Genomic DNA, 18,778 nt, shown 5'->3' with positions numbered 1-18,778 from the left:
GCTGGGATTCTCAGCAACAGAAACACCAGTATATTCCTGTCACACTCCAGGTATGAAAGACATTTCAGAAGATTGTTTATGTGCTTCCTTCCCTAAAAAGCACAGGAGTTATTAGTCCTGTATTAGTTCTGTTTTTTAAATGTACTCACCAAGTTGTCATAGATTACAGTATAACAGATACACTGGAAAAGAGTTTTGATAACTGTACTTTAGTGTAACTCGTTTTCTTTGTAGTCCTATGTATTTCATTATCTGCATAGTATTCTGGGGAGCCCGTCAACCTCACGGGCCGAGACAGGGGCCAGGCATAGAGTGGGTTGGCTCTTGGCGGAGCCAGATGTACGGAGCACTCAGGGATACTTGTTAAAACATAGAGTCGGGGCCTCTCCCAGTGTCTCCGGACCAGCAGTTCTGACAGCGCCCTCATCACTGGACGTGTCGGTGGTCCTAGGATCACACTTTGAGAAACACCCCTTTGGACTTGGGGCCATGAAAGTAACTCCGCTCCCATGTACCTTTCGGGGTGATGGAAATGTTCTAAAAATGACTGTTTTGGGGAGTCAGTTATATGCACAACTCTGTGAATGTACTAACAACCACTGACTTCTGCATTTTCAGTGGATTGTTGGGTACATGAAACACATGTCAGTGAAGCTGAGACGAAGGTGACTCAGCGCACACAACGCCCCCCCCCCCCCCTTCAGATTCCAGGATTTCTGGAGGGACGCCCCCCCCCTTCAGATCCCAGGGTTTCTGGAGGGACGCCCCCCCCCCCCTTCAGATCCCAGGGTTTCTGGAGGGATGCCTGGAAACTGGGCTCCACTCTGCATGTTTCAGCTCTCCTCTGATACTTTATAACCAGTTCCTCGCTTTTTGGATAGTCTCGTTGTTTAACAAGTGAGGGGACAAAAGAAATCAGGGTTTCTAAGGAGGAAGTTGATGAATGTCATTGCTCATTGATTGACATTTTTGTGAGGTGTTTCCTTCTGCGTATAAAGTTTTCTTTGTGTTAAAAATCCTGACCCCTGGCGAGAGCCTTATGCTAGAGTCAGAGACTTGCATTTGGTCCTGACCCATGACTTCAAGGCCTTATGGCTCCTCAGAGCCTCAGTTGTCACCTTTCTAAAGTGTCATCAAATGCCCACCTGGCAGGCTGCTCAAATGCCCACTGGGCAGGGTTGACCAGTGATAGATACGAAAGCATTTTGTGAACCCGTTCTGTCCAGGTCACAGACTGGTGACCAGTGGGGTAAAATCCAGCCTGTGGCCACATAACCATGGAAAATATTTGGACAAATTACCCATATTTAAAAGTTGGCGGGTCCCAGAAATACCCAGATTATTGGTTCCTCCTGCCATGGGGTGCCTGCATTCCTTGACCTGGCTTTTTGGCCACAGCTGGTGAGCAGCTGGCCCAGCTGGGGGAGGTGGGGGCCTGCACACTTTCTCCAGTTCCCTGGGCGCCTCCGGACCCACGACACCCATTTCTGTTGCCTACCTGGCAATCATGGAAACGCCCCCCGGTCTCAGCAGATTTTCTGGCTCCTACTGTCAGTGTATCCTTTTGGTGGGGTTTACTAAAGATTATGAGAAGAACAGCTACATTTTGTGACTTCTTACTACAGCTGACTCTTGAACAACATGGGATTTGAACTTCCAGGGTGCACTAATCCATGGATCGTCCTCAGTAAACATAGAGTTGGTCCTCTGTATGTCTAGGTTTTACATCCACCGAGTCGGCTGCCTGTGGATCAACAACTGTTTTGATCTGCTGTTGGGAAGTTGTGGGTGCAGAGGGCCAACTGCGTGCTTTGTTATAAGGGACTTGAGCATCCATGATGTTTGCATCCTCGGGGATCCTGGAAACCAGTACCCTGTGGATACTGAGGGGCTGCTTTAGGGGAGTCAGTTATATGCAGATTTTCAGCTGTGCTTCACTGAAGCCCTTTGTCAATATCCAGTTCTAGGAACCCTCCCCAGGCCCTGCAAGGAGGGAGTCATTGAGCCTTTCCCACTCGTGGGAAAGGAGTGGGCGTGCAGCTTGCCGAGGTCACAGCTGACAGGCACAGAGCTGGGATTCAAACTCAGGTCTGTGCTGCTCCAGAGCCTGTCCTGCAGAACCTGAGAAGCGTCGGCAGTGTGCTTGACTTACTCAGGCCTTCGCACCCCGAGTCTCTCCTCTGTGAGGCAGCGCTCCTGACTGCCGACAGGCTTTGTGGGTGTGGAGAGGCTCAGCCTGCCGCAGGCCGAGTGCCGAGTGGGCTCAGAGGCCCAGCTGGGCCCCGTGTGCAGTGTCGCACTGCGGGTCTCACTTCAGCTCAGCAAGAACAAACTCCCATTCCTCCTCCCTGCCTGCCCGTGGCCACCAGTCACACTCTTTACTTAGTGAAGTTACTGTTTCACATGCTTTGTGTAAGTGGGATCCTGTGGGTTCTGTCTTTCTGTGTTTGGCTTATTCCACTCACCTGATGTCAGGGCTCCTTCGTGCCGTCTGTCGCATGTGACAGCATGATGTCAGGGCTCCTTCGTGCCGTCTGTCGCATGTGACAGCAGTCTCCCTGTGAGGGTGCGTAGGGTTCCAGTATATTACGCATTTTCTTCTTTTCTTGTGTGATGGAGACAGAGAGAGGGACAGGTAGGAACAGGGAGACAGGAAGGGAGAGAGATGAGAAGCATCAATTTTTTGTTGCGGCACCTTAGTTCATTGATTGCTTTCTCATATGTGCCTTGACCACGGGCCTTCAGCGGACCGAGTAACCCCTTGCTCGAGCCAGCGACGTTGGGTCCAATCTGATGAGCCTTGCTCAAACCAGATGAGCCCACACTCAAGCTGATGAGCTTGGGGTTTCAAACCTGGGTCCTCCGCGTCCCAGTCTGACGTTCTCTCCACTGCACCACCGCCTGGTCAGGCTCCATAATTTCTTTATCCATTTGTCTATTAATGGACATTTAGCTTATTTCCACATCTTGGCGATTATGAATAGTACAGTAATGAACATGGAGAGGTAATATCTTTTTGCGATCTGATTTCAATTATTTTGAAGCCTTAGAGGTGAGATTGCTCGGTTGTGAGGCACTTCTATTTCAGTTTAGTGAGGAAGCTCCGTCACTGTTTTCCATAGTGGCTGCACCATTTTCCATTCCCCCCTATGTTGTTGTACAGGGCTTTAGAAGGAGGGGTTTAAAAAGCTTTTACTCATTGTATTGGTTGAGAAAAAAATTGAAGCCATTTGAGCCGAAATGGAACGAGTCCCTGGCTGCTCTGTTTGTATTTACAAGTGCAGGTGCACACCCTCCCGGACAGCCCTCTCCACAGCCGGCAGGGTCGCTTCCGGAGCATTCCGAAGCATTCGGCCTTGGTGTTAGTAGCGGGCGGTTAGCCTCTCTGGTGGACTCTAGAACAACCTTCTCTATGTGATTGAACGAATGCATTTCTTTTAACAACATTGGGTAGGACAAGGAAAGTAATGATTGGACAAGTTCAGTGTTATTGCTTCAGGGGCCTAATTTTGATTCAGTTGAAATTTGTAGGAAATGGAGATGTTCTTAATCATCCACTTCCTGGCACTGACCACCTGGGGGACAGCAGGGAAGTGTCCTTTCTCCTCCTCCTCGTAAGAAGGTCCAACCTCAAGCATAAAATGACGTCCAGGTCCTGTGCTTCCCTCATTCCATCTGTCCCAGACACTTGTTGATCTGGGAGCTGAGGAATGAGTAAGAGAAACGTGTCCTTTTACTCAAAATAAATTCACAATGGCTGCAATTGTGAAAGTGCTATGAAGAGCTATTGGACCTGTCAGCGCCTCCAGTCTGAAAGGCAGTGGGTCAGGGCTGTTTCCTGAGAACATGCCAGTGAGCTGAGACCCACAGGAAGGCTGACAGTGAACTGAGCCCGAGGGAAGGGGAGGCATTCTGGGAGGAGGGACGAGCATGGTACAGGGCCCTGGGGGGGAGGGGTGCTGTGTCCCCGAGGGACAGGAGAGAGCTGTGACGATGGGTGCCAGGGGGGCCCCGGGGCTCGAGCTGGGAGGCGGAGGGGCGGTTCCACAGGTCAGGTCGCTCCATGGACAGGAAGCTGATCCCAGACCCTCGGACACTCCCCTGCTGCCCGTGTCTCTGCTCCTTCCCTGACAGCCCCCCCTCACTGTTCTGGCTCCTTCTCTAAAGGACTTTATTATTTATTTAACCAACACTTACATACCTCGTATAACCGGCCAGCCAGCAGCTCACAGACCAGCCTGGCATCACCCTCGTTTCTCATAAGCAGACCCTGGCATGGAGAGGTGACCTGACTCCCCAGAGTCACCAGCCTGTTAGTGGTCAAGACAGAATTCTAAGCCAGGATGTCCGCTCAGCACTGGCTCCTCTGCCTCTCATCTGAGCTCTCCTGGGAAATTTGTCAATTCCAGGGCGTCATCTCTTCTCAGAAATGACATTTAATAGAAGTATTCCCACATCCTAGGGACCCGAGGGGCATTGCTAATAGTGGAAGCCAGGCCCCATCTGTGCAGCGTGGAGGGAGGTTTGAGTCCCTCCCAGGTGCCCCTGGGGAGCCTGTTTGTAGCACCGTCTGCTCGTCTGTCCGAGAGGCAGCCGTGCAGGGACCCTGGTTTTTTTATGTCTTCATTCCTTTTCATCCACCGTTTTAAAGGCGTGTTGAATGGTGTCCCTCAATAATTATGGCAGTTTGTGTTGAAACTAATTGGTCATTCGGACTGTTGTCTCTTTCCAAGGTGGACCGTTAAGTAAAATTTATTTTTGAACATCCACATAGCAGAAAAAAATAGCCTTGCTGGAAACAGCTGTCAGCAAAGAAAGGCAGCCGTACGCTGCATTGGCCGCTGTCAGCAGAGAGAGGGCAGACCACGGCCGGGCAGTTCTGATACACAGAGTTCGGGCCTTCGGACTCTTGAAGTCATGTGTCCTCTTTCTCGCCAATTCTGCAACAGCAGTTCCTGTAGATGGGAAGAGCTGAGCAAACTGTCTGACCCCCTCCCCCCTCATTCTCGCCCATGGGAAGTGTCCCTGCTGAGTGTGCACACGCACTTGCACACCCACCTCGTAGCACTGCTCACACCTCTGGCCTGTGTTCCAAATAACTGCCTCCCCAGTGAGCCAGCTCCATTCAGCCAGACACGCCCAGCTCCTCGGTAGACAGGCCGTGTTAATAGAGTGTTGCTTGTTAGGAATGCCCTCTCTGGAGACTGACTGCCGGCCTTCAAACCCTGGTTTTCTACATTCCATCAATGTGACGTTGGGCTCCTTAAACCTCTCTGTGGCCCGTTCCCACCTGTGAATTGGCGGGGGGTGGCAGGGACTGGTGTCATAATAGCACCTTCCTAGGACACAGAAAAGCGATGGTAGCTGTGATAGCTACCGTAAAAGTTAGCTATTACTTGTTCTTACAGCCACTTCAGTTCCTGGCATGTAGAAGGTACTCAAAAAATGTAATCCATTCAACATTGTTTACCGAGTGTCTGCTGTGTGCCCAACACTATCCCAGGAACCAGGGCTAGGGCGCCATTCACAGTGGTTCCCTGGGCAGTCCTGGAAGTGTACTATTGGCAAACGTGACAGATAATGTCTCTGTCCTCCTGGCCGTTAAATAGGTAGAATGAAAGAGAAAAACAGATAAACCAGGAAATGTCATTGGGTCATTCCTTCACTGAAGGAATAAAGAAGATGGCTTCAGATGGTAAGAACTTCTTTCTTAAAAAAGACAGGATGATTTGGGATAAAGACAGATGACAGGGGGATGCAGGGCTGTGGTGAGTAGGGAACCTCACTGAGGAGCTAACTTGTGAGTGAGATCTAGAGGCCAGCATGGAGTGAGTCTGGTCGATCAAGTCTGGCAAGTACGATTCCAGAGGAAGGAACTATAGGACCAGAGGCCAGAACATCCTTGGCACATGAGCTGCCCCAAAGTGTCCTCCCGTCTGACCCGTCTGGGAGGCTGGCCTCCCGTCTCCTGCACTTCCTTCTGGCTTCCGGCTCACCCTGCCAAAAGGTGGTACTGGCCGTGGCCTGGAGGGCCGGAGGCACCGCGGCTAGAGTAGGCACGGTCTCAGGGCCACGGCGTGGCGATGGCTTGGTTCTTGCCCGAGGCCACAGCTCTGCAAGCTGCTTCCTCCGCTGCAGGTCCCCAGGAACACTGCTCCCAGTGTGCTTTCCGCCCTGGGTGGCGATGGCTTCCTGCTGTTCCAGGCTTGGGTGCCTCCCTAGTTCCCTTCATCCTGGTCACCCCTTTGTAAGTAACGCTTACTAAACAGTCCCCATTTAACTCTTTAAATGTGCCCTGTTCCCTTGCAGGACCGTGAGTGGTCCAGCTGGTCCCTGGAGTCCTCGAGCGGTGGCTACAGTAAATGAGGGCCAGGTGTCCCAGCTGAGTCCACGAGGCCACGGCGGAGGAGCTGGACGTGGAGTGTCGGGAGGGTCTGGAGCGTGGACAGAACTGAATGGGGCGGAGGAGCTGGACGTGGAGTGTCGGGAGGGTCTGGAGCGTGGACAGAACTGAATGGGGCGGAGGAGCTGGACGTGGAGTGTCGGGAGGGTCTGGAGCGTGGGACAGAACTGAGTGGGGCAGAGGAGCTGGACGTGGAGTGTCGGGAGGGTCTGGAGCATGGTCAGAACTGAGTGGGGCGGAGGAGCTGGACGTGGAGTGTCGGGAGGGTCTGGAGCGTGGACAGAACTGAGTGGGGCGGAGGAGCTGGACGTGGAGTGTCGGGAGGGGTCTGGAGCGTGGACAGAACTGAGTGGGGTGCAGACTCACATCCCTACACTCCTTTTCAGTTCTGTGTAGCCTCAGGTTTTTCTCCTCCCGAGAGAGTTCTCAATTTAGCTGTTAATGTTGAACGCCCTACCTAGAGAGGCTATTTTTAAAGTCAGTGCCTTGTGGTGACCGCGGTCATCTGGGGGCTCACCCAAGTCTGTGCTGCTGCTCACCCCCTCCGAGACGGGCCGTCCGTTTCTGTGGCTGGACGAACAGGACTCGCTGCTCCGTGTGCAGGAACAGGGTTGTAATTTTGGAAACAGGCCATAAAGCTGACAGGTAACTTCGCTTTCTCATTTCTGGGACCCAAAAGGGGGGCTCTCAGCAGCTCATCTCCCGACTGCGGGGTGCTGGTGTGTGGGATTCGTGATGTTGTCATTTTTCTCTGTGCTGTTTAACCGTCGCTGGTACTTTGATTTCTCCACAGCTGCTCAAGGGAAGGACCTGGGTTTCTGTCTTGATTTTTTTTTCTCTCCTGCTTCACATCTAGGAATGTTTATCTTTTTTTGGCTCCACTAGGATCACCCTGAGCACGGGGTCCTGTTTCTGGTTCGAGAGCTCCTCAACGTCATCCAGGACTACTCCTGGGAGGACCACAGTGACGACAGAGTCCGCGTGTACACCTGTGCGCTGCACCTGCTGTCCGCCATGAGCCAGGAGACCTACCTCTACCACGTCGACAAAGGTGGCGCCCCTCCCGCCAGTCTGGGTGGTGCTTGAGCTTCGTGAGAGTCAAGTCAGAATGTTTCTCATTTTCTTTTATTTAATCCGCCTTGTGTCTTACCTACAGTGAACTTCCGTCCAGGGTCTCACTAAACTTGTCCGGTATAAGAATTACCTGAGGCAACTCTTAAAAATACAGACTCCTGAACCCCATCTGGCACATCTGAGTTAGAGTCCTCAGGAGGAGACGTGAGGGTCTCTGTCTTTAACAGACACCCAAGCTCCACGATCTGACAGTCAGGAGCTCAGAGACTCCCTCCTCTGGGAGGTGCCGTCGTGGTGGGTACGCGGGTGTGCTGGTGCCCAGGCCCGTTCCTAGCCAGGCTCAGGGGGCCCTGCTCTGGGCGCTGAGCTCAGGAACCCCCAGCTCAGATCGGGAGGAAGGAGATGCCCTGGGCCCGCGTGCCTCCAGCCAGTCTGCTCCTGCTGCTGCGAGTTTGGCAATGGCGTCCCCGCGTCCTGGGCGTGATGCAGGAGGGTCGCCATGCAGGAGGGTCGCAATGCAGGAGGGTCGCCATGCAGGAGGGTCGCAACGCCTCCTCTGCCCTCTGGGCCCAGCGTCCTCCTGCTTGTCACACCCTCAGTTCCAACTTCTGGTTTTCAAAACACAGGCCCTATTGTTAAAAGTGCTTTGGCCAATAATGTATACTTTAGGGCAGGAGTCCCCAAACTACGGCCCGCGGGCCGCAATGCGGCCCCCTGAGGCCATTTATCCAGCCCCCACTGCACTTCTGGAAGGGGCACCTCTTTCATTGGTGGTCAGTGAAAGGACCACTGTATTTGGCAGCCCTCCAATGGTCTGAGGGACAGTGAACTGGCCCCCTGTGTAAAAAGTTTGGAGACCCCTGCTTAGGGTTTAATCAGCTGTGTGTGGAAGTTCCAGGGAACAAATTGGCTGTGCTGAGGGATATGACCTTCTGCCGTAACTGCCAGGGGCTTTGTCTAGCTGGGATTTGGAGGCTGACAGTAGAGATGTAACTTAGGGAGGCTGGTCAGGGCAGGTGACCGCAGCTCCTACAGCCTGAGCTCCTCTGTGTGCCCGTTACCACAGCAGGCTCTGGGGCCGCTTTCTCCTTCACCCTCTCAGCGTTGCGGTGAGGACAGGCATTGTGTCTCCACTTTCACACCATCAGGACGACAGCTGGTTTACCAGCCATGTGGTGTCAGGGCGGGTTAGTGGCGGAAGTGGAAGTCACACCCTTGATTACAAAGTAACAGTGTTTTAATTAAGTATGACATAACACACATGCCATAAACCATCAAACTTAGTGAATTCTCACAAAGCGAGCACATCAGGTACCAGCCCCCAGGTCAGGAGACGGTATCACCTTTTCCGCAGGTGCCTCAGTGCTCCTGCACCTCCCTTCCTCTCCGCAGGCACACTCTTCCCGACTCCTGTCACCACGAAGCAGTTCGCTGGTTTGACATTTATGTAAATGAACTCATCGAGCAAGTGTCCTGTGGCTGCCTGGCCTCTCCCATGGTGTATGCCAGTGAGACTGTTAAGTCGGAGCTGTGGCCCCTGGTTCCCACGCTGTGCACTGTCCTGTGGTCTGACCGCCAGAACTCAGTCCTCAGCGGTGCCCATGTGTCCGCGTGTCCTGCTCCGGTCTAGGGTATTGTGGTTAGTGCTGCTGTGAACATCCCCGAGTGTGGGATTCTCGTGGGTATTTCTGATGGGTGTGTTCCTAGGGGCAGAATTGCTGGCTTATAGGATTTATGTTCAGCTTTGCTAGAATGGTTACACCAATTGACACTCCCATAGGGCGTGAAAGGAGGGTCCCATTTGTTCCCGTGGTCAGTCTGTCATTTTGGGTAATTCTAATGGGTGTAATTTGCATTTCTCTGATGGTTATTGAGGCTGGACACATTTCGCAGCATTTGTTGGCATTTTTGTTTCCTCTTTTGTGATGAGCAGGGTGAGGACCTAACAGTGACCTTTGAGGACCGGACACAGACGTGGAGGTGGGTCTGTCAGCCGGAGGCCCCGCCAGGAGCTCGCACTCTGCTCTGCAGTTGGTCCTCTGTCTGAGCCCCACAGCCACGCAGAATACAGCGTCCAGAGAGCGAGTTAGGATGTGGCTAAGTTTGATAGGCAGGAATCGAGTCTCTGACTTCTAGGGATGAAAATGAGAGGGTGGGTCTTCTTTTCCTTTTGGCTCCACCATGTTTACTCTGGATGCAGCTGTGACTGGACAGTTGTCTTCATGGGAGAGGACCCTGGGGTTGCAGAGGCTTTCCTGGAGTTGGGAGTTCCATCTTCCCATCCTCCCTTTTAAAAAATATTTATTTTAGCCAGAGAAGGAGAGAGAGAGAGAGAGAGAGAGAGAGAGAAAACATCAGTCTATTCCTGTATGTGCCCTGGCTGGGTATCGAACCAGCAACTCCTGTGCTTCGGGCCGATGCTCCAACCAACAGAGCCACCTGGCCAGGGCCCCGTCCCTGTCTTATTTTAGGCATCTTTTAGACAGTGATGACACCAGTTAGGACTTCTGGAGAACTGGGGTCAAGTAGTTTTTGCATTTATGAAGGATGGTTTGGCTGCTTTTTTCCAGATTAAGAAGAAGAGGATGTTTTGAAATTGGCTGGAGCAAGAACTGCCTGCTTTCAGGCAGGAGTGCGGGGTGTGGGGGGGCAGCAGCTCTGTGCACAGAGGGTTTGTCGCTGACCTCAGGCGGAGTGTCAGGCGGGGAGCACGGTCCCGGCTGCCGCTGGGAAGCCGGCGTGGCCCTGCACCCCTCACACCACCTGCGGGCCCTTGAAGCCTTTGGGGCTGAGACCCCAGGGCCAGACTGAGGAGGTCGTGGGCAGTTTTTAGTCGCCGTTTGTCAGGGTATCATTTCGGGACTCGGGCTCACTGCATTCTGGCCTGAACAGCTTCCACCTGATTCTCAGTCCCTCTTCCTCCCTCTTGTCACCACCAGGTGTTTGTGGAGACGCTTCCTTCCCGCTCCTGACCCCGGTGTTCACTTTGTCTGGTGGACGCAGTGTGGACCTTGCTAATTCCACAGATTTCAGGGTCCTGTGACCCACCCCGCCCCCTCCTGACAGTCACATCCATCATCGCGATGTTTCACATTTCATAACTGGACTGAGAGACCTGGGAGGATGGGGACCAGGGTGCCCTGGTCCCTCACTGGGTCCCTAACACACCTGGGGACCCTCTGGTCAGAAACTGCAGCGGGGCTGACGGGCCGTGGGTGCTCTGAGACTTTCTCTCTTCTCCAGTGCTGGGCTAATCAGAACGAGAGGTGATTTCAAAGTGGAGAAAGACTAGGAATTTATGTCTGGAACTAGTCTAGTCCTTAGCAGAGACATGATAAATTCCTTCATTAGCTACAGTTTTGTCGCTCTGCAAAATCCGGTATTGAATTTCTGAATCAAAGTCTTTTGCTTTTTACAAGAATAACTGCCATCCTCCACATAGTAGGTGGATAGTTATGACAGATACCAGAGGGGACAGACCCCTGGGCCCAGGGCCTTTTCCAACCAATTTGGTGTTGGAGGAGTAAAATTACAAAGCAGATAGCCTTGGAAGTATTTACCAGAAGGGTCCCCACAGACAAACACTTCCTAACTGGATCACCTGCAGACAGGTGCTGGGAGCACGGAGATTTACTGTGCTCTGGACTCTCGGGCAGTAGGGACGCACCCCGCTGACGGGGGGTGTGTGTGTGGTTCTAGGGGAGAGATGGGTCTCCAATGTACTGTTTCTCCTATTTTTCTCTAGCTTTGACATTTATTTATTTATTTATTTTTTGTATTTTTTTTTTTTCTGAAGCTGGAAATGGGGAGAGACAGTCAGACAGACTCCCGCATGCGCCCGACCAGGATCCACCCAGCACGCCCACCAGGGGCGATGCTCTGCCCACCAGGGGGCGATGCTCTGCCCCTCTGGGGCGTCACTCTGCCGTGACCAGAGCCACTCTAGTGCCTGGGGCAGAGGCCAAGGAGCCATCCCCAGCGCCCGGGCCATCTTTGCTCCAGTGGAGCTTTGGCTGCGGGAGGGGAAGAGAGAGACAGAGAGGAAGGAGGGGGGGGGGGTGGAGAAGCAAATGGGCGCTTCTCCTATGTGCCCCCCGCATGCCAGGCTGACGCTCTACCGCTGAGCCAACCGGCCAGGGCCTGACATTTATTTTTAAAAAATAAAAAGGTGGGCCTGTGGTGGCACAGTGGGTGGATCATCACTAGAACGCGAGGTTGCTGGTTGAAACCCTGGGTTTGCCTGGTCAAGGCTCATACAACAAGCATTCAGTGAACTAAAGTGAAGCCACTAATAGTTGATACTTATCGCTCCCCCACCCTCTTCTCTGTAAAATCAGTAAATAAAATCTTAACACAAAGGGTGGGCCAGGGGAGCACAGCAAAGGATGTTCCTGCAGACGAGCTGACCTGAGCCCATTTCCTCAGAATCGCCCCTAAACTGCAGAGTGGATTAGTGCCGTGTGCTTGTGGCCACCTGTGCACAGCCAGCCCCTTCCGAGATGGCCTCTGGTTCATCAGAGGTCACCACACCGAGACCGTGGCCCAAAGTTTAGGCCTCTGACAGGTCTGAGCAGCAGAGCTACCCCCCCTTCCCTCTTCCTGCTGCAGGTGCTGCGAGGGTTTCTCTACGCGGCCTGGGGGCCCGCCCGCAAGGGCCTCCTGAGAGCTGTTCATTCCAGGTTGAAATGACGGTGCTGACCACATCCAAGTCACAAGAAATGGGGCATTCAGCTCACACAGGCCTGGCGGGGAAGCACGTGGTCTGCAGGGCGGGGTTGTGGCTGAACTTCATGGTAGCCCTGCCAGCCCCCACCCCAGACAGAGAAGAAGGGAAACACCTGAGGCATCAGAACAGGGACCAGTTACAGACACTCTGGTCCCCGCACGAGGGCACCTGGTCAGCTGTTTATTCCTGACCGGGCAGCAGGTCGGCGTGTGCTGACGTGGAAGCAGCTCAAGTGAACAGAGCCGAGTGAGAACCAGCATGGCGTGTGGTCTCCTTCCTCACCCAGAGCCCAGGCTCTGTGGACGGGTCCCTGACAGGAAGGAGGGAGGGAGAAGGAGGCCCCACCCAGGCTGTCCTCGCCAGCGGTCGAAGTCCAGGTAGTGGTCGTCACAGGAGGTGCCTGAGCAGAGAGAGTGAAACTTTTTAGGCAAGAGACACTTTCAAAGGGATGCAAGTTCACTAGTGGACACACGGAAGTTTAGGGTCAGTCTGCGGGAGTTTGAGGGTGTGTTTGGGCAGGCAGCTGGGTGTAATGGGAAACAGCTTTAGGCTTCAGGATGGGACTGCCCAGTTTTGGATACTAGTGGGACTACCTCTGAGCCTCAGTTTCCCTGTCTGTTAAAGAGAGATGTTCACATCATCTCTCACATGCTGGTTTTGAGGACGTGCAGGAACATGCTGAGTGTTCAGCCCAGTACCTGGTACGTGAGGAGCACCCAGTATTGGCTGCTGCTCTGATGGTCACCATGATTTTTTCCTTTCTTTTTTTTTTTTAATTTTAGAGAGAGGGTGAGACATTCCCTTCCATTCCTGGTCTCTGGCTCTAGTGGCTCAGAGGGCCTGGTATTTTCTCCATGGTTCCGAAGGCCCCAAGACCAGTGGGAAATTTTGGCCCTTGCCGCTTGTCCCACCGAGACGTCCTGCCGTCTGCCGACACTGAGACCTGGGGCTGCCCGTCCCGGGCCAGGACGCCCAGTGACGCCTCTGCTCTGCTTGTTCCCTCAGTCGACTCCAACGACAGCCTCTACGGGGGAGACTCCAAGTTTCTGGCTGAGAACAACAAGCTGTGTGAGACGGTGATGGCCCAGATCCTGGAGCATCTGAAGACCCTGGCCAAGGAGGAGGTGGGTGCCCCTGCCGTCCTGCACCCCCGCTGCTCGCTCTCTCCACACGCACCGTGTCCAGGGCGGGGGACACCGGTCACTCTGGAAAGGAGGCTTTCCCGCGAGTGACGTGTGCGCGTGCAGGCCGCGTGCAGCCTGCTCTGAGCCTCAGCTCCTGCCCTCTGCCTGCAGGGTGCCTCCCAGGTCTGTGGCTGTGGCGTGCACCCCTGCTCCCCAGAGACTGGGCGGTAGGAATTTGTTCTGTTACAGTGACGTCTCAGCCGTAACAGTGTCGCGCAGCCATCACACAGATAGGTTGATTTGTAAGCGCTCACCACTGTGCTGTCCTGCCTGCAGCAGGCAGTGCCGGCTAGCCACAGAGCCTGGGTGCAGCGGCCGTCCGGGTCTGTGCACGTGCGCTTCAATGTTCGCAGGTCAGAACTGCCTGAGGACGTTTCTCAGGACATCCCTGTGGTTGAGACACGTGACAGCACACATGACGGCACCCAGCGCTCTTCCCTCGTCATGCTGACCACGGCTTCCGTTTTTACTCTTCATGTCTGTGTGCAGACGTGGGGGACAGGCGGGTCCCGGAGGCCGTCTCAGGTCTGGCAGAGCTGCTTGCTCGTTCAGACGCTGTGCTGAGACCATTCCTACTGCGCCAAGCGGGAAACGGGGCCTCCGTGGTCTCTAGGTAGCCACAACAGCCAGCGTAGAAGGTGATCTCTGCCCAGATCTCTGCTTCCGTCTGATCAAACGGAGGCCCCAGAGCCGGCAGTTGCTGGTCAGTTCATGAGTCTGTGCCTGTGAGCTCGGGCCCTGCGCTGCCTGAGCCCATTGCTGCCAGTGACGCCTCTCAGTCACGCAGCTGCTTCTGTGACTGTCCCCTGGGCTAGGCCACTGCTCAGGTTAGGGATAAGCAGCTTTGAACACTGTCGGGTGAGGGCGGTTGGGTCTCTTCTTGGTCTCTTGGCCACCCTCACCCAGCTGTGTTCAAAGCTGCTTATTGTGTGGTTTCTTCACTGACTTACATTTTTTATTTATATTCCAATTATAGTTAACACAAAATAACATTAGTTTCAGGCATACAGCATAATGATTACACACTTATATAATGTATGCTCGGTCTGGAACCCACCTGACACCACACACACTTGAGACATTGGCTGTATTCCCTGTGCTGTACTTTGCAACCCTGTGGTTACATTGCAACAGTGACTCTGTACTTTGCAACCCCGTGGTTACACTACAACAGTGACTCTGTACTTTGCAACCCTGTGGTTACACTGCAACAGTGACTCTCTACTTTGCAATCCCGTGGTTACACTGCAACAGTGACTCTCTACTTTGCAATCCCGTGGTTACACTGCAACAGTGACTTTGTACTTTTTAGTCCCTTGACTTTTTTCACCCAGGCCCCCAACTGTTTGTTCTTTGTATCTGAGTCTTTTTCTGTTTTGTTGGTTCAATTTTTAGATTCCACATATAAGTGAAATCATATGGTATTATCCTTCTCTGATTTATCTTACTCAACATAATATTCTCTAGGTCCACGCTTGTTATCACAGTGGTAACATTCATTCTTTTTTATGGCTGAGTAATATTCCATTTTCTGTACGTACCACCTCTTCTTGATTCACTCGTTTACTGAGGGGCATTTGGGTCGCTTCCATATTTGGCTATTGTAGAAAGTGCTGCAATGAACATGGGGGTGTATATATCTTTCCGAATTAGTGTTTTGTATTTCTTTGGATAAATTCCCAAATATGGGACTGCTGCATCATACGGTAGTTCTCTAAATTTCTGAGGAAGCTCCATACTGTTGCACCAATTTACAGTCCCACCAGTAGTGCAAGAGGGTTCCCTTTTCTCCACACCCTCATCAATGCTTGTTGATTTATTGGTGAATAGATTGCCATTGTGACAGGTATGAGGTGATACCTCATTGTGGTTTTCATTTGCATTTCTCTGATGATTAGTGGGTGATGTTAAACGTCTTTTCATGTCTATTGGCAAACTGGATGACTTCTAGAAACATTTTTGTTCTGGTCCTCTGCCCTTTTTTAATGGATTGCTGGGGTTTTTTGGTGTTAAGTTCATCTGAGTTATTTATAAGTTTTGGATATGAACTTCTTTCTGGGTATATCATTGGAGAGGATCCTCTTCCATTCAGAAGGTTGTCTTTTTAGTTGATGGTTTCTTTGCTGTGCAAAAACTTTTTAGTTTGACGTAGTCCCATTTATATTTTCTTTTGTTTTCCTTGCCCAAGGAGACATATCCATAAAAAATATATTCTAAGAGCAACATCTGAGTTTACTGCCTGTTTTCTTCTAAGAGTTTTATGGTTTCATGTCTTATACTTAAGTCTTTAATCCACTTTGAGTTTATTCTGTGGCATAAGTAGTCTCTTTTTATTTCATGTCTCTGTACAGTTTTCCTAACACCATTTATTGAAGATTGTATATTGTTATCACCTTTGTCATATTATTTGACTATAAAGGCATGGGTTTATTTCTGGTCTATTCTGTTCCGTTTTTATCCAATCTATGTTCCTGTTTTCACGCCAGTACCATGCTATTTTGATTACTATAGTCTTGTAGTATAGTTTGATATCAAGTAGTGATACTTTCAATTACATTATTCTTTCTCAAAGTTGCTGTGGCTATATGGACTATATAAATTATAGGATTATTTGTTCTAGTATTGTGGAAAATGCTGTGGATATTTTGATAGGGATTACTTTGAATCTATAGATTGCTTTCAGTAGAATGGACAGTTTAATGTTAATTCTTATCCATGAGCATAGTACTCTTCCATTTATTTGTGTCTTCTTAAATTTCTTTCTTCTATGTCTTATAGTTTTCCGAGCACATCTTTCACCTCCATGATTAAATTTATTCATAGGTATTTTCTTTCTTTTTTTTCTTTACAGGGACAGAGAGAGAGTCAGAGAGAGGGATAGACAGGAACAGAGAGAGAGATGAGAAGCATCAATCATCAGTCTTTTGTTGCGACACCTTAGTTGTTTATTGATTGCTTTCTCATATGTGCCTTGACTGTGGGCCTTCAGCAGACCGAGTAACCCCTTGCTTGAGCCAGCGACCTTGGGTCCAAGCTGGTGAGCTTTTTGCTCAAACCAGATGAGCCCACGCTCAAGCAGGTGACCTCGGGGCCTTGAACCTGGGTCCTCTGCATCCCAGCCCGAGGCTCTATCCACTGCGTCACTGCCTGGTCAGGCTATTTTATTCTTTTTGCTATAAATTTTGTATCTTGCTTCTTTACTCAATTCATATATCAGCTCTAATAGTGTTTGTTTAGTGGAAACTTTAGGGTTCCCTCTATACAGTATCATATCTACAAATAATAGTTTCATTTCTTCTCCAAAGCTGAAGGGCTTGGCGTGCCTCATCTCATTCAGTCCTCACTTGTCCTCTGAGCTTGTCCTACAGTCTTCCTACGGATGAAGCAGCAGGGACTCGGGGACATCAGCAGTTTGTCTTCTGGACGACCCACGGTCAGCATTTGAACCCAGGCCAGCATCACCGTGGGCCCAGCCCCAGCCCATTGCCAGACAGTGACCTCTCTGTTCTGTTTCAGGCCCTGAAGCGCCAGAGCTTGTTGGGTCTCTCCTTCTTCAACAGTATCTTGGCCCACGGGGACCTGCGTAACAACAGGCTCAACCAGCTCTCTGTCAACCTGTGGCACCTGGCACAGCGGCACGGCTGTGCGGACACCAGGACTATGGTGAGACACTGCAGCGGGCCCCTCCGCACGCCCGAGGCACAGGGGTGGCGGGCACCACAGGCCCAGGGGCTGGTGTCGGCGCAGAAACAGCCCTCACTTCCCCCTTTAGAAAGGTGCCAGGTCCAGTTCCGCAGGGCCACTCTTGCTCTACAAAATATACCAGTATTAAAAGTTTATTCCCTCTGAATAAAAAGTACACATATGAAAAGATCAATCATTCCTGACCATATCCAAATCTGATTTTAAAGGCAATTTGTAATCTAAGATGTTTTATTTAAAGATTTGGCTTGTTTTTCCCCTCCCTTATCTTCAAAGACTTGACCTGTTCCCTTGCAGCCTTGGGCTCCAGGACAGAGAAGGGTGAGCTGGAAAGGGGTGACGGGTCCCCCTTTTTCCTCCCAGGTGAAGACTCTGGAATATATCAAGAAGCGGAGCAGACAGCCAGGGATGGCTCATCTGACAGACCTGGCCCTCAGGCTTCCTTTGCAAACGAGGACCTGACCCTGGGACCCTCCACCCAGGGGCGCTGGTGCCAAATCCAGAAAGGCCTGCTTTTTACTTTTACACACACACAGTTGGTTTAAGCTTTGGCCTCTACCCAGATTATTCTGTTAGCGAAGAACTGGAATTGTAAGAGCATTAAAATCCAGTTGTGTTCATTGAGCGGCAGAATACAAGCAACAGCTTTCTGCCAGGTGTCTTTAATCGGAAAAAGAACTTTAAAATAGCCACTGTTTCCTCTCCCCTAATTTGAATCTCGAATTAAATGTTGCCTAAACCATCTTAGAGGATTTATAAAAGGCAGATGATTCAATTAATTCCTTTTTCTATCAAAAATCTCATCTCCCAACTGGTGGTGGCACAGTGGACAGGGCATTGACCTGGACACTGAGGTCCCGGTTTGAAACCCTGAGGTTGCCACTTAAGCGTGGGATCATAGACACGAGCCCAAAGGTCACTGGCTTGAGCAAGGGCTCACTGGCTAGGCTGGAGCCCCCAGTCAAGGCACAATTAAGAAGCAGTCAGTGAACAACTGAAGTGACATAGCTAGGTGTTGATGCTTCTGCTTCTCTCTCTCAACAGTAAATAAATAAACAAGCCCTTCATTGGACTCTTAGGACATAATCTGTAATGGAATAAACCTCCTGAAGGAAGATTTATGTTCATGGCTGTTACCATTCTCTTCATCCAGAAGAAAAAGAATGTGTCTAAACATATTGCCTGGTTAACTTTGTAGCCATAATTCTAAAAAGCACGACTCGACTTACCAGCTTGGTGGAATCTGATTCTTGCATTACCACTAATGAGCATTTTATTTTGAATCAGTTGAGTATTAAAATAGTGATTGATGGGTACTCCCAGCCTAGAAAATGCATCCAAGTTTTAGATTAAAAGTACCCCAAACTATTGTATTTTTCAAAGTATACACTTTTCAAATTACAGACATTTGTCTATATACCCTGTGAGATACACGATCATTAATTCACACAGCTAATCTCAGTAAAAGTGGATAATTGAGAAAATATCGCTGAGGTGGCCAGTTTGAAAGCCTGGCTGGCTCGGTCAAGCCACTTACAAGAAGCAAGTAGGAGTTGATACTTCCCACTCCTTACCCCCATTCCTTTCTCTAAACCAATCAATAAAATCTTGAAACATATGTTCTGTAGATTTTCTGGCTAAGGAATTCTGGTGAGAAATGGTCTCCACTGAAGGACAGCAGGTGCTGAA

General features: G+C 51.0%; 1 protein-coding gene across 1 annotated transcript in view; it reads left to right on the top strand.

Moving 5' to 3' along the window:
- The window catches only part of LOC136404017 (VPS35 endosomal protein-sorting factor-like), a 94,308-nt gene extending 76,098 nt beyond the window's left edge, over nt 1-18,210 (top strand). Inside the window, exons 28-31 of the mRNA XM_066383496.1 lie at nt 7,289-7,454; nt 13,209-13,327; nt 16,904-17,050; nt 17,453-18,210. Of these exons, the coding sequence (XP_066239593.1) occupies nt 7,289-7,454; nt 13,209-13,327; nt 16,904-17,050; nt 17,453-17,551 (531 nt within the window). The 3' untranslated portion in view covers nt 17,552-18,210. The remainder of the gene's footprint in view (nt 1-7,288; nt 7,455-13,208; nt 13,328-16,903; nt 17,051-17,452) is intronic.
- Nucleotides 18,211-18,778: the final 568 nt, after the last annotated feature.

This window comes from Saccopteryx leptura, chromosome 4 (assembly GCF_036850995.1).
Source record: "Saccopteryx leptura isolate mSacLep1 chromosome 4, mSacLep1_pri_phased_curated, whole genome shotgun sequence".
Classification (NCBI taxonomy): domain Eukaryota; kingdom Metazoa; phylum Chordata; class Mammalia; order Chiroptera; family Emballonuridae; genus Saccopteryx; species Saccopteryx leptura.
The sequence above is the reverse complement of the archived record's forward strand: the minus strand, read 5'-3'. Positions and strand labels throughout refer to the sequence as shown.